The following is a 15781-nucleotide window of genomic DNA, read 5'->3' as shown; positions in this document are numbered from 1 at the left end:
ACTCTTCTCCACACACTAAGTTTTCTTTTTCCTCACATTTTTAGCACTGTGTTTTGTATGGGACGCTGCAAGGACTTTCAGCTGTACATGTGGTACACTACTCCATCACTGATAGACTGGACTTTGTAGATGACACTTAGGTTAGATGTCTGAACCTCACCAATGCTAATGATTGATGAATATAGCTGAGCTAAGTGAAGGCTCTGTGAAGGGGAACCCAATTTTTATACTGTTGTACTTCCAGTGCCTGATTTACTGATGCTTATGCTGTCTTTGATTTTTTTCATCTGAACATTCCTCCCAAGATTTAGTAATTCTCAAGCAATTACTTCTACAGAAATTCTCCACAATTCCTGAATCCCTGCTGCATTGAGAGTCCATCATGCATCAAGCACTGTGCTCCCACCTCCTGTGTGAAACGGACTAAGGATTCAGCATCAAAATCTCTTATAGGCATCACAAGTGATGGACTTGATAAGATTTCTCTACAATTTCTTTCACAAAATGACAACTATTGATGCTCTGTTGGATTTTTTTTCATCTCACAGTTGACTCTCTGGGTGGTCTGCAAGGTGTTTTTACTTGTTATTGTCTCAAAAGACAGCAGCTATCCACTTTCAACAACTACAGTATTTGCTGCTATCAGGTTGAAATTTCATTAAGAATCATTAAAGAATGAAATGTTATCTGCATATCACTCTTCTCTTGAGAATCTCCCTGTCGCCTTCTCCCTTAATGCTTTTACTACTGCATAGAGGAAAGGAGGTCACAGGCTCAGAGACTCCTTACATCACTGCATGACCAATGGTCTCAAATCCCTTTACAGAATCATACGGAAAGCAGACTTTCTGGAAGAACAATTCCTGAATAAATTCTGCCCAAAGACTTAGAGGGACAGGTTAACATAACAGAAAAGGGTTTCTGTGATTGAAACCTGTCAGAGAAGAGAACCTTGAAAATCTTCTGTGGTAGGGCAGAGATTGGTTTGGGCAGCAGAGAGTTTCACAAGACACACATGAAGTCTAGATCGTCTCCAAATTCTCAAAAAGTGCGCAGGTATTTGAACCATGCATACTGGTTCAGGCAAAATTTGTAGAAGGATGATACGCAGTTTGGCAAGTTACTCAAATATTTTTGATCCTGAGTATTGCTGTAATAGTCTGTTTGAGTTTCCGACTAATTTCAGATGATACAGCATCATCAATGGACATACATTTCATATGGGAGGTAACAACTGTTTACTAGCAGCATGTAAAGCTATCTGATAGGGAGAGACCACCTGGACATATTTTAAATTACTATTTTTACATGGACTCTTTTATTTCCTACTGAGACCCATATATTCAAGGCAAATGAAACTTTTTTGTGGCATCAGTGAGATCTGGGCTGAGTTTCTCACTTAGTTGTATGAGAAGGCTAGATGGTAGCAACAAGAGTCGTGTAGAAAACAGGAGCTGGGCATAACATTCCAGAGTGCTCCAGCTGCCCACATTGAAGATTTGGGTTGTAACACAGTGCAAGATGCACTGTTTTATACACGTGGTTGTTTGGTTACATATATAATCTATATCAGGTCAAAAGGTGCAGTATGTACGCAGGGTGTTGCAGGACTGAGTCTTTAAGAATATCGGTGCTACAGAATGCAATGTATCAGTTACCTGGAGGGTAACTGGAAGCTACTGGAAGGAACTGAGTGAAGGCAGCACTGAGCTCATTGCAGCCTTATTTTTCTGCTTCTTGAGTGAATTTTGCACTGCTGTGAGTTCTGCGCTGTCCCACCTGGGCTGCCTCCAGGGGCTCGAATAGCAAGTTCAGAGATAATGGCTGTTATAAAGTCATGCTGCTGTTACCATGTAGACAAAGCCTCATCCACTGCTGGTGATGTTCTAATACCAGTACGGTAAGATCCCCAATTTGGTTTGCCTTTGGAGTTAGTCAACTCTTTGTAGGTGCCACCTGGCATTTTGTTATTTCAGTGTCTAGAGAACAACAAGAAGTACATCAGAAAAGTGGTTTGAATTTGATACAGAAAAATCATAGCACCAAAGGAGCTCAAACACAAATGTGTTACTAATCATGAGCATTCCTGGAAGCCTGTGTGTTTAGTCGGGACAGCAAGCTCAAAAAATACTCGAGCCAGATGGGCTGATTCATACCTCAGTGTCCTGCCTTATCTGCTGAGAAATCAAACCAGCAAGTGGAATATAGAAACCCTTTCTAAATCCTGCAGCATGTATTTTTACTTCTGATGTCAGCATTCTCCATGTTGTATTTACATCTTCCAGAGTGTTTTTCAAATCTAAACCTAGACTGTAAATCTCTGAGTCACAATTGTTCCATACAGAGGTGATACAACTTCCAATAAACGTTCCATTTGTAAAAGCACTGTCCACAGTAGTGACAGAAGACAGCTGCAACTGAACGCTTTCAGAAGCTGCATGTGAAGTTTATTTTCATGGCAGAGGGCAGCAGGTGTGAAATCCTCTCTAGCTCCAGAGCTGATCCAGCCCTAAGAATGACAGTGAATTATCTCCCTGAGTCTAAATCACCTCTCTCGTGATGTGCCAGGAGCAATCCTGAGGTAGAAGGAAAGAATTCAAGCTGTTGCTTGATCAGATGTATGATTTTAAAACCACCTGCGTGGATCACTCTTGAGCTCAGCTCAGCACTCTGACTGTGGGTTGTCAGAAAGTGTACCTGAGCAGGTGACATGCTTCTGGGCCTCACTAATGTGTAAGAGAAGTCTCAATGAATGCAAAGCTAGTTGTTCTAGTCCCAAGGTGTGATAATAAAAATCCAGTTCAGATAGTAAAAGAAAATATTTTTCAGAGCTGCAGAAGCATAGAAGACACAGAGTCTGGATTTTGGCAGTGCTAGTAAGCATAAATTGAAAAAATACCAAAAAGTTAGCAATGAATCTGTGGTAGAGGCTGGTAGGGTAAACCTCTGGTGAAAAGTAGAAGATGCTTCATAATATATGTCTGACCACTCCTTAAGATTCATGGTGGCCGGTGCCAGGGAGACAGGATACAAACACTGCATCTCTTTGTGTTAGCAAGTCCAGTGTCACTATGGATGCAGGAGACATGAATTCCAAGGGGAGAGCGGTGCCAACTTTTCTCAAAGGAATCCCTTCAGCAGCTCCTCCGCGTAGGTGCTTAAGAAGGTCAGTTTCCAATGAAAGTTGCTGCCTCCTGGCATTACCTCTGCTTGATTAAATAAGGAGGCAGTTATTTGTGCAGTTGCACTCTACAAGGCCAGCAGAAAGCAAGGAGTGACTGTGACTAGCACTACTCATTTCTGAAATGCAGCTTGAGGAACTGAGGGGAAACACAGGTGACACAACGTAATGAGTATTTAGGAGGGCAATTCAGATGAAAGTCTACTGGACAGTGCTTAGGCACCTTCTGTCATAAAATAACTGGGGAACCAGACAAGTGAAACTCTTACATAGCAAGGGATGCTGCACAAAAGGCATCGTGTGCTGGACACTCAGAAATGGAAAGCTGGCATAAGATGTGCAGGAATACTTGAAATATCTATACAGATCAGGCATGAACATTTACGAAGACAGAGCATCCAAATATGAAACACGTAATCACTGCAGAAAGCAGAATACAAACAATCCCTAAAATCACAAGAGATTCCTGGTCATCTTCTGCTTAACACATTGGTGCAGATTTATCTACATTACAGATTCCATTAGAAAAAAAATAAAGTTTACTGGCACTCCTATTTTGTAATGAGCCACTGCCAGCTGGCAGTTCAGCAGCCCGTCACATGTAGCACACAGACTATAGCTTGAATCTAAGCATGAAGATAGTGGATCAGAATTCAGGAAAGTCTCATCCTTATAATTTTCTGGATTTATTAATTTAAACATATATATTACCAAATTGTAGCTCAAGTCTGTGAAGAGCAAGAATTTGATTGGAAAGATTTGAGAGTTTACAGGGCCCCTTACTTACAAGATTATTGAAGAATGTTTTAAAATCTTGATTGGTATCAGGTTTGCAGCTCCACAAACGGAAAAAAAGACAAACAGTTCACTGCCAAAGAGCAACTGAAGCAAAAACAGTCAATCCAGAATCATTTATGTTTCAGTACTAAATACTGTACAGAGATATGCAAAAACCTCAACCAGCAGTTGGTGCCCAAAACACTAATTGCGTAGCAAGAGTGGGATTTCTGATATTTAGCTGTGCAAAAAGTAAGCATCTAGCATACCCTAGTTGCCTGTGCTTCCCTCCATAATCAGTGGAGGCAACAATCAGACAGGCATCTCCAGGGAAAAATTCTTCTTCTGGATAACAGGATGAATCACCCTCAGGGGACATTGTGTTTCCAACAGCTATAAAGGGTATCTAGATGATTCCCTTGCCAACTGGAGGTTGGATTAGTTGGAAAAACAGACGGAGCTTTTGGGCAAGCCAGTTCTGCTTTTGATCTGCAAACAGAAGCGTTGTTCATGTTCCTAGCATCTTACCTAACTGCACTAGTTGGGCAAATGAAATGTATTATCTTACAGCCTTTTTTTCCTATGTTTTAGACCATCATCACTAAAGTCACCTAGATGCTGAAATTTTTTATCTAGATTTGAACAGGATCAAACTCTCCCCAGAACACAAGAGGAGCGAAAATACTCAAAGAATGTGCAATAATTATCTCAACCTAAAATGATAATATTACATCCTGAACAAACGGTGACTGCCAGCTTGCCTGAGTAACAGTCGGCCTGCCCATAGCAAGTCCAAGTGCAACCAGTGTCCCAGTAAGTCAGTATGATGAAGTCTAGCTGCAGCTAAGTTCATTCAAATCTCTGGGGGGCCTCCGAGCTGCTCCTGAGACTTAGCTGCCCTACTCAGCTGCCAATGATAAGAGCAGTACAGTAGGAGAAACAGACTGCAGGTATCAGGCTCACTGCTGGTGTACATCAGTGGCTCAGAAGGTCACTGTTGAAAGGCCTGTTGTGAGACTGGCCTTGTGATCAGAAAGCCATTAAGGTACAGTGATCTCATTATGATGTATGTCTAACTGTTTCCTCTGTAAATGTGATTAGGTTGCTTTCCACAACTATACAGAGGAACAACTATACAGAATATGTCTGGGAAGACATACTGCTTGGGATTTAAATGTAAAGGAAACAGAACATGAGGAAATGTTTTGAGGGAAGCAGTTCCGTGCTGATGAGCAGGAATTAATCATGTTAGTTTAGGAAGCTGCTGCATCTCTTGAACGAATAACTGGCATTTAAAGACACAGGCTGCTGCAGTGTGTGTTAACACCAGCCTTGTGTGCTGACAGCTGTTACTGCCTCACAGTATATGCACTCTTGGCACTCTGTGACAAAGGTGAGAATAAATGACAGGAAGGACAGGAGTGATTTCCCTGACCTTTATACAGTGATGGTGTAGATCTCTGTGTTCAAAGCTGCATTCGGATTCTGTTTACAGTCCACAGAAAGATAGCAGCACTTCCAGGATAGAGTTCATCCACCCGTTTTAGATTTCTGTCATGGCATCAGAGGAGCTTCCTCACCACTGTTTAAAATACAATTCTAGATACTTAGGTCAGATATTGATACATACATGGCTCTGAAAGCAATGTCTCCTATTTATTTCCATGGAAAATATGACAGATACAAAGAGCACAGTAACACTATTTGATAGAGCAAATTCTTAGCTACAAAACACTACCTTTCAATATAGTCACCACCACTAGCTATGCATGTTCACCAGTGATGAACAAGAGCCTGCATGCTGTTCTCATACTAATCTGCACCAGTGGAAGCGCCCTGCTCTCACTGTCACCACTGCTGAAATGCACCACCCACCCCTCACTGTGCTCACACCCACTGTTTGGTCTCCAGAAACATTCAGCAAGCATCAGTGAATGGCAGTGGGTGCCATGTTTTCCGCATGAAGGAATTCAATGACAAACCTCTGCTTTATCCTCACTTCCACGTCAGAAACCATTCTGCCAGGCTGCCCTTCTGCTGCCATCTGTCACACGGCAGCAAAATGTAATGGGATATTGGCAGGAAAGTTCAGCCTCTGCTGCTGTACCACCACCATCTGCCTCTGATGTGGCGGGCCAACATAATAAAACAGGAGGCCTTACTTTTGGAGCAGCCCTCGTATATCCGATAGACAGATGTGTATGATTGTTGTGACAAATGAATGCTATCAGAAGTTTACTCGTGGGTGCCATTTGCTCTCCAGTAAGTGTGACCAATACACTGCAATCCCTGCAAACACAACCTGACTTGTGCACTCCTCTCCCTCCACCACTGCAAGCTGCCCCTGCATCCAGGTTTTGGTTGGAGAACAGCTGTTTTCCTCAGACAATGAAACTCACTCTGGAGAAAGTCAAATAAAACCCCTTTCTGTGATGCTGCATGAATGCTTTCTTATAAGAAATGAGGGGTGCCACTACGACAGACGTTTAGGGAAAAGCTCCAGCCAAATCTACCAGCCATTAGGCCATGTCGGGAATGCTGTAACAGCCTCATGAAAGATCCTGCCTAGTTTCTTTCATACAGTGGCTCTTAATAATGAGCTTATAATAAGTGTACAGTCTGGAGGAATTTACTATACAGTACCCAATTGGATTTATGTAGTCATAAACTTCCACAGCACTGCTTCTATGATTTACAACAGTCCCTACTAATGAAGCTATGCCTGGACATGAGATGTGGAACACAAATTGTACCAGGCTGGCTGTACAGTGATACTACACAAATGCATGTGCATTAGTGTGTGTTGACACAGCAATCTGTAATTGTTTATTAAGAGAGAACCATTGCAAATAACCAGATCTTATGAAAAGCGCCAAAAGCACAAACTTAGGAAATGTGTGGGATGGGGTTTTATTGTGAGAGAGTTTACATATAACAGAAGGAGTGGGGAGCAGATAGTCCCTAGACCTTATCAGTGAAAATCTTGCTACTTTCTACCTCAGCTGTAGGGGACTGGGCTTGATGGCTTACCTGATTCCCAAACCTTTCTCCTAAAAAGAACCCAGCACAGAAGATAACTTGCTGTAGGATAAGCTTCTCGTGATCTAAACGGATATAGAAGGATGCGTACTTCACAGAAGTTTTCCAGCACAGACATGTCATGTTGCTGCTACTGAGCATGTTAAATAGCTATTTCAGAAAGAACTGCATGTCATTAACATAAATTACCTGGGCATCGCGGGCAGCACAGCTGTGGTACGTGCACAGGGGAAGGACAGTGTAGGCTTGGACATCTTATTCTGCTGCACAGTACATTTCCATTCTGCAGGTGGAACATAACACAATACTTAAATGAAATGGGCTACCTTAGAAATCTGTTATCTATTCCACATTTGGCTATTTTAAAAACAAATGCCATTTTACAGCATTCTGGCTTATGTCACACCACTGTAAGCCCAGACTACTTCAGCTGTCTATGAATTTATGCTGGGGGTCAGACTGTAGCAGAAACACATACAAACCTTAAAATCAGAAGAACTGCCTAAAAATGGATTGCAACAACCTTCACTTCTATTTTCTTTTGAGCAGACTGCACTTAGGAATTGCATTTCCAAAACTAAGACAAGATAATGAATGGTAGGTCTCTGAGATATCCCCTACTGAGGGTTAGTTCAAGACCACAGGAGACAATAGTGTCTGTAATTTTTCCTGAAAACTGTGGAGAGTCTTTTGTTTTCATTTTATGGGTTCCCCGGTAGACAAAGAACACCAGTTGGTAAGTAGCCATTTTTCTAAGAAATATGAGCAAGTCTTGGGAATACTGTTCATTATTCATGTCATTAACATAATATTTTATTTGACCACATCTAAGTTTGATTTATAATTAAAACACAGGGAATTTTCCTTCTCCAGTATCTGTAACCAGAAAAGACTATCCATTTCAGATTCCCATTTCCCATCTATAATTCATCTTCCTAATTTAGCTCTGAGTTGCTCTTGTTTATAGCAAAAAGAATCTTTCAGTATGAACACTGATACTATACTGTGACAATGCTACAACTATGTAGGTTGATGTGGTGTTGGGAATAAACCCATTTCATTTTCATGTGCCTTGTGGAGCACTGAAATGTTCCCAGTGGAGGTGCAGACTTCCTTAGCTTTAGTATGTGTAGACATTTCTGCCCACTTGCAGGATGAGGGCTACCCTTGGTCTGTGTGGCTCCCTGCCCAGCAGACCATCATCCGAGAGCCTGTCCTGTGAAGAAAGGCCGGCTCCGTCTGCTGGTTGGCTCACACTGCTTTCCTGACCTGTGCCATGGCATCCCTGCCTTTTTATTTCCTGGTTCTGTAAAATCTCCTAGAGGAACATTTACTTCTGTGCATGTTCAGCTGTGATAAAAATTCTGCAGACCTTTACTGACCTTACATTTAGATTCACAGGGACATTTGGGAGTCCAAGCCCCATAGATTGCTATGGGACTTCAGCTGCTGCACACCTTTGTGAGACAGGGCCACGAAAGAATTTCTGTGCCAGGCTCACAGAGTAACAGCTCTCTTTCCTAGCTGCAAAGGGCTGGGAAAGGGTTGACTGTGGACAGCATTCACTTCTGCCCCTAAGGCATGCAGCTCCACTGATCTGGGAAGAGGGGCAGTTGGTGGTACATGTGAAAGAAAGGAGGAGCAGAGTAAAAACACTGAATTATGTTTAGATTTTTTTTTGGTTTGAGTACATAAATTGTAACTTGTTAAAATACAATACTATGCTCACACAACCAGGAATGCCTTTTTTTTTTTTTTTTTTTTTTTAAATCCCAGGCTCAATAACTTGGCCCCTGTTTAGCTAGTTAATGTGTCTTACTTTTTTCTTAAGCATGCACACTTTAGGTGTGTATTGGCTGGCTGGCTGGATTAACTGTTGTTCAGAGATACACCACTGATCTGTCTCTGTTTCCTGGCTGGTGTTACTTGATCTGTGTGGAGATCATACAGATCTTAGAGTTTGAGGCCACAAATGAAATGTTGCTCATCCTGGCTATGTAGACCTCTGGAGATTTTGTTGCATTTCTCTGAAGTGTGAAGGAGTAGGTTGTTGCTCCAGATTCTGTCCATATACATACTTTGCCTAATTGATTTTCTGCCTGGGAATCATAGTTGAGTGCCACTCAGGTTTCTTTTATTTGCTGTCTGTGTACAATGTAGTCTCATTCTTTTATGCTGTAATACTGGGTTTAGGGTCTGTGCTTATGTTATGTCATAAGATGTTTCCTAATGCTTTACGTAGCTTTAACTGAGTCAAAATTACAAACTGCTGAGAGTTCTGTGATGATCTATAGAGGTCAGTGTTCTGATGGCAGTTCTGCTGGCTGGGACAAAGCCCACAAGAATGGCTGGATGCTGCAGTTGTCTGGAGTCTTCCTCCCATGCATTAAGAATTGTATCCCAGAGATCCTTCAGCATCCTCACTGCTGAAATAGGCTCTAGTAATATCTTGCACCCTCACAGTACAACAAAAGTAAAGCAGAGAGAACAAGCAAGCAGAGTACAGGACCACTTGATAAGCTGTATCTACTGATCATTACCACAAGAAGTTTTCTTCTTTACTTCCCTTGTTGCCCTGTACTGTCACTCTGGTCTTCTATGGACATGTGAGAAGGGAAGAGGTAAAGCACATCCCAATTTGTTGGAGCCTGAAAGGGCATGGGTCGTCAAAGTAATGCTGTTCTCTAGAGGAGCCCTCCATGTACTTCCTCGTCTCTCCAGACTAACATCTACCTAAAAACCACTAAGCAGTGACTTCTACACAGATCTCTAGGGCTTCCAGGGAACTTCAACCCCACCCAAGGCACAGCCTTCCAGCAATTCAGTGTTCTACCACACACTGACTCCAAGGGAGTTTCCAGCTTTGCGCGTAGAACAGCAAAAGTGAGCAGGAACTCCTTTTTGCTGTAACCAGGGATTTTTATTCATAGTACATTGCTTTTGCTCTTACAGATGCACTCTGCTGCACAGATGTGAGATGCAGCCAAGCTTGTGGGACTACTGTTTGTGCATCTCTGCACAAAATTGTAGTAGCAGATCCCCCAGAGCAAATGCTGCACAGGAGCCCAGTATCTTACACTTGCAAGGGAGGAAAATAGCCAAGAAAAATGTATTCCACATTAAATACAGCAGACAAAACTCAGCATCTGGAGTGTCTCATGTGTTACTCATTATGAAGCACTCCAAGGGATGTATTCTGCTCCTTCTTCTGTCCCTCCCCAGCACTGTACGATATACTCAGAGGGTGTATGACAGCTGCACTCTAGTGCCAAACACCAGCTGATGGTAAAACCAAGGGCCCGTGCTTTCATCTCCCAGGCAGTTCTCTCTCCTCCCTGTGCTGCATTCTCATTTTTCATTCTTCTTTATCCTAGAGTTCTACAAATATTATTACCATGTTATTTCTTCAACACTTTAAGGCAGGAGGTACCCTGACTATGGAAATGCACTTTGGAAGATGTGGGCACTGTACGTAAATCAGAACACAACAAAATGTGGGTTCAGTATAACCCTCTGTATTGATGGAAGCACAAGTATTATATGTCATTAATGGGGCCCAGTTATTCATGGTGTAACATTCAGCATTGACAAAGCTTGTGGCTTCTTAATAAGCTTTTGTGGCTGCCCTATACAAGTATTTTTGCCAGCACTGGCCTTCTCAGTTAATGTTTTCCCTTCACAAGGATGTTTCCCTTCACTGCCTCTATTTCCCACAGCATGATCACTACCCCTAGCAAAAACAGGCCTGGGCTCTGTCAAATTGTAGATACGACACAGAGGATTCCAGTCAATTCAGCAAAGCAGAAGTTGTGGGATCAGTAACTCAGTGGTCCTACCTCTGAGCAGAGACAATTAACACAGTAAACAAGTCCGTAGGGTTCTAGGTAAGGATGCCATCTTTCTCCTACACGGTACTTCTTGTCTTGAAACACACAGTATGTATCTGAATCTGCAAAACAGAGAATGATTGAAAGAGCTCCGAATTAAAGATCCCACTCCATAGATAAGAAGTTTTTACAGGTGCAATACGTTCTATAAACTATCTTTGTGGACAATACAGAACATTTTGTAAAGAATTATTTTTTATTCTTTCCCTGGACAATGACACTTAGAAGTTGAATGCTCTTAATTTGGCCATTGTTTCTTATCCCTCAAAATAAAATAAATGAAATGGCCTCCCATCATTCCCAAACTATAACTCCTGAAATAGCTGAAAGTGTGGTTCGTACAGGGTGGGTTTATTCTCACACCCACTAAGGCATAGGCTCACATCCCACTTAGGTAACAGAACTGAAGTGCTTGATTGCTCAGGCAGGTTGATACTAAATCTCGTCATCACAAAACCATAGCAACTGGCTGCACGTAGAAAAATCTGAGGTTGTACAGTAGAGATTTGTAAATAAGGGGACTTACAGAAGGAGTATGCATGCACTGCATTTACACTGTATGTTCAGTATCTCCATATTTTAAAAGCCTGATAAAAAGAAGCTTGTCCTCATATTTCAAAACATGTGGTGCTGTCTTACACATGCAATAGCTTCCAAAGTAGTCATTAAATACTCATCATCTTGCAGGTAGCTTTGCAGATATCCATCTGCCTATCAGCAATTACTGCCCTGTCCTCCCTGTCACATTACAGTTGCATATTAAAAAGTCAAATCTCTTAAATGAGAGGATGCAGTTCTCTGTATTTTCACAAGAGAAATCCTTGATTGCTTTACTGATGTCCAAATTCAGTTTAATTCATTTGCCATCAAACACAATCCAAGAGATAACCTAAGCAAGAACATTCTTTACATGTGCTGGGCTAAGAGAAGGTAACAAGAGGTAGGGATTACCAGTAGCAACTGGGAGGTAAGCTGCTAGAGAAGCATGACAAATGAAATGCAGGACCCGGGAGCGGCTGGCTGAAGCAGAGGCTGGCCATTTCTCTCCCCACACTTCTCTTGAACAAGGATCCCTGCACACTGCTTTGTCTCTAAGTTCAGCCCTTTTGCAATGAAATCTTTTTTTTTTTAATCTACATTCTTAAAAGCAGGAGCTGCTGACACTGAGGCCCAAATGTGAACAGCTTTTCAAGGGCAAGGGACTTAGTGCTTTGTAAGGCCAAAGCTCAGCTGGGCAGAGCAGCGCACGGCTGCAGGCCGCGGCTCCCACACGCTCACTGGGACGGCTGCTCCCCCCACCCACGTTTCCTGAAGTGTGCTAACATCTCCTGCAGATGACAGGCTGTGTAGAAATATTCCTTTGTTTTGTTTGTATTCTTTTCAGTGCTTCTCATCAAGTTTTTGACTGTGCTTAGGCTCTTAATTTTCTCAAAAGATGTATCTAATCCGGTTCGTATGAGATTGTTTTTGGAACAGAACGGAACAGTCCTGGACAAGATTTACACTAACTGAAAAGCTCAGCACAATGGCCTTACACAGGGGACAAAATCCAGATAATCTGTCAGATGTTTACAGAGGTCACTAAAATAGAATTAAGCACTCTCTCAATTCGGGGTATGTGAAATAAAACAGATTCTCCAACCGATGTGTTATGGTCTGTATAAACCTGTATGGCTTTAGGAAAATGTGCCCCAAACATGGTTGTGACCTGATTTGACTAAATGTAGGATTAGGAGGAGGAAGAACAGCACGAAGCTTTGAATGCAGCTCCACAGTTCAGGACATTCTTGCTTAGAAGTCTTTTCTGAACCGCGTTTGTCAAATGGAAGGAAAATGTCAGGTCAGGGGAAATGCGAAAGCTTTGTCAGAAGTGTACTTACGTTTTCCTTGTTCTAGTTTACCTCCGTCTATGAGCAGGAGACAGAGCACACCAAAAAAGATAAAATGAAAATCCTCCAATCTCCACTTTCTTCTCATCTTTATCAACAAAAGGGAGAGAAAGAGTCTCCAAGGTAGAGAATGTTTGAGCTGTTGGAAAGAAAAGATGAATTAAACTCAAATCCAGCAGTACACCTACATTCTCTGACTTGCTTTCAGCCAGCACCCAGAGATCCTAAGCTGCCCAAAGCAAGAAATCTGTTGGTACCAGAGATCTTCATTTTGTGGAAACACCTTTGGCTTCGAATCATTTCATTTTTGGAAAAGAGACCACGCTCCCATTCATGAAAGCTGAAAAGTGGGTACCACATCTCATTAAGTCTTGTTTGAGTAGAATGCCTTCATCGTTAGATTCCCCTTGGACACAGCTGGTACCTTGGCTCTGCAGCGTGGAAATCCATGTGTAGGGAGAAGTGCTGGCCAGGCTGCAGGCAACAAGAGTCCTCCTCATGCAATCTAACAGGCTCTCCCCCAACTGTGTGATTCACCCCTCCTCCCATCTCCCAGCTACTATTGTTCTGGGATTGGGTACAATTAATTTTTCTAGAGTTAACCCTTTTGTTGCCTTGAAATCTGAAAGTACGCTGCCACCTTCGTTCTAATAGATCTTAGCTATCAAACCCTTGCACATAGAGCAAAGCTTAAGGTATTCTCTGAGAGGTGCAGAGATAGTATTGTACTCACTGCAAGCTCCATTCTGTTTATCTTTTTTTTTTTTTTTTTTTTTTTTTTTTTTGCTTTGAAAAGATTATTTTATAATGAAGAAAAAAAACAGCGAAAAATAATTAAGTACCATTTCTTTCTGATAGCCAACTTAAGATCCTAAATTAAGAGATCTGTAGATACATTACTGCTCGTCAGAGTTCCCTGCATGGAGTACACTTGTCCATAACTTACAGTGCTGAAAGATTTGGGTTTGATTTCAAGAGTCTTGGAAGTGGCTTCACAGTTTTATAAAAGTTTGAAAAAAAGATCCACCACTGGAAAAACAACCAACGTGCTCTGTAAACTGATTTGACCTCTTCAGATTTCATGTAAATAACAGAACGGCACACAAATTTGGTTTAGTTGACAGATAACCAGAGCAGAAGTAGTAATTCATACATGTTTATTCAAAATTAAGGGGTGGATAGCATAGAGAAATTAAGTAAATTCAGAGATGATCTATGAGGAAGTCACTGAATGTGTCAGCCGCTTAAAAAGAAAACCTTCCTATTAAAACTGCTGGTGTGATCTTTCAACAAAGAAAGAGAATTACCTGCTCCTGTCACAGCTGTTTAGGGGTTCTCTCCACAGTCCCAAAGCCCCAGCAGGGAGGACATCTTCCTTAACACATGTCACTATTTAGCAAACACTGTCTCTATTCAAGGGGCTCATTCAAAATAATGCAAATTGCATCTGAAAACATTCAAAACCATAATGCCTTTTTAAAAGCACACTCCCTATGGCAGTAAGAAAATAAAACTTTCCATTTATTTTGGAAGCTGAGAATAATATTCCAATTTCACAAGAAAGATGTAAGTCATTTTTTCCTTTCAACGTCTTCAAATCACACAGGGCATTTCGAGGCCAAACAAACTTCTAACAACTTGTTTAAAATGAAAACCTCGCAGCTGAGTCCCGGGGCAGCATGCATGTATGGAGCACAGCAGCAGCACATCCTTGGGACCGGCAGAAAGGGCAGCGCTGAATGCTCCGGCCCTCTCGGGGGGTGCCTGAGCAAACCGTATTTATAGAGGGAGCACAATCATCCTTTGTGCGGGCTTTACCTGTCGGCCAGCGGGGCCGCCTCGGCTAGAAGGGGCTCAGGGAGCCGTCCGTTTCAATGCCGCACCTCGGCTGCTCACGCTCAGAAAGGCTGCATGCGGTGAAATGGAGGAGTTAATAACTGGGATGGGATGGGGACTTTTGATGTCTTCCTTAATTCTCTTTAATTTCTGCATTGTTGTTACTCCAAATATAAACACATACTTTTCACTATTAGCACACTCCCTTTATTTCCCCAAAGGGCAACGTCCTAAAAATATTCCTAGATTTAAATAATCAGTTAGGATTAACCTGTTAATTATTGGTGTGCTTCGCTTAGCAGAAACGAGCAAAGCGATCTCCTTCTCGCTGCACCGAAGCGAGGCTCGGGCTCCGTACCGCTCGGCCCCAGCAGCGCCGGCGTCGCGCACGTCGCGCCGGGCAGGAGCGGGAGCGGCGGCCGTCCAGCAGCGGGCACGCACCGCCGGGCGCCCGCTCCGCTCCTGCAGCCTCGGCCTCGCGGCCCCCCGGCCGGCCCCGTCGAGGATTTCGGTCCGCGGGGCTCGGACAGCGCGCGGGTCCCGGGGCCGGCGGGGACGCGCCGGGGAGGCTGCGGGCGGCGGCTCCCGGCACAGAGTTCCCGGGAGCGGGATGGCGGGGCGAGCCGGGGCGAGCCGCGCTCCGACGGCGTCACCGCGCCTTACCCGCGAGGAGAGAGCGGCTCACGAACCTGGGGAGCCGGAGGCCGCTCCGAGCCGCGGCGGCGCCGGGGGAACCTCTGCGCTGCGCCGGGGCGCGGGGACTCGGGTCGGGGGCTGCGCCGCCGCTCACGTCGCCATAATCTCCCGCCGCTCAGCCGGGCTCTCGTCTCTTCCCTTCGCTCTTGCGGCGGCGGCGGCGCGGACGAACTGGGGACCGACGGCCCCCGGCGGCCCCCGGCCCCGTAGAGCGCGGGGCGAAGCGGCGGCGCTCCGCCGATCCTCCCCCGGACCCCTGCGGGGCGGGCGCTCCGCGAGGCCCCGGGCCGCCCCGGGACACCTGCCGCCACCCGAGGCCCGAGGATGCTCGGCGGCCGGTCCTGCCGCGCGGCCCCTGCGGCACTGCGGCGGCGGAGGCGGAGTGCGGCCGTCGGCCCGGCGGTCCGCCTCCCGCCCCGGCCCCCTCCTCTCCCGCGCCCCGCTCCTGCCGCCCGGCCCCGGCCCGGGGTGGAGTT

The 15781-nt window shown here is 44.2% G+C and overlaps 1 protein-coding gene across 2 annotated transcripts in view; it reads right to left on the bottom strand.

The window, feature by feature from the left end:
* The window catches only part of CHRDL1 (chordin like 1), a 41281-nt gene extending 25921 nt beyond the window's left edge, over positions 1 to 15360 (bottom strand). Inside the window, exons 1-4 of one of the 2 annotated variants that reach the window (XM_042876806.1) lie at positions 15299 to 15360; positions 12765 to 12912; positions 10834 to 10946; positions 7187 to 7280 (exon numbers count right to left, since the gene is read on the bottom strand). In XM_042876806.1, the coding sequence (XP_042732740.1) occupies positions 7187 to 7280; positions 10834 to 10946; positions 12765 to 12861 (304 nt within the window). In that variant the 5' untranslated portion in view covers positions 12862 to 12912; positions 15299 to 15360. Of the gene's footprint in view, positions 1 to 7186; positions 7281 to 10833; positions 10947 to 12764; positions 12913 to 14591; positions 14674 to 15298 lie in introns of those variants that run through there. The other variant, XM_042876807.1, reaches the window with a different exon arrangement.
* Between the last annotated feature and the right edge of the window lie 421 nt (positions 15361 to 15781).

Source organism: Lagopus leucura, unplaced genomic scaffold (assembly GCF_019238085.1).
Source record: "Lagopus leucura isolate 7727_CA_CO unplaced genomic scaffold, USGS_WTPT01 Super-Scaffold_100016, whole genome shotgun sequence".
NCBI classification, from domain to species: domain Eukaryota; kingdom Metazoa; phylum Chordata; class Aves; order Galliformes; family Phasianidae; genus Lagopus; species Lagopus leucura.
This window is presented reverse-complemented; position numbering and strand designations above follow the sequence as displayed.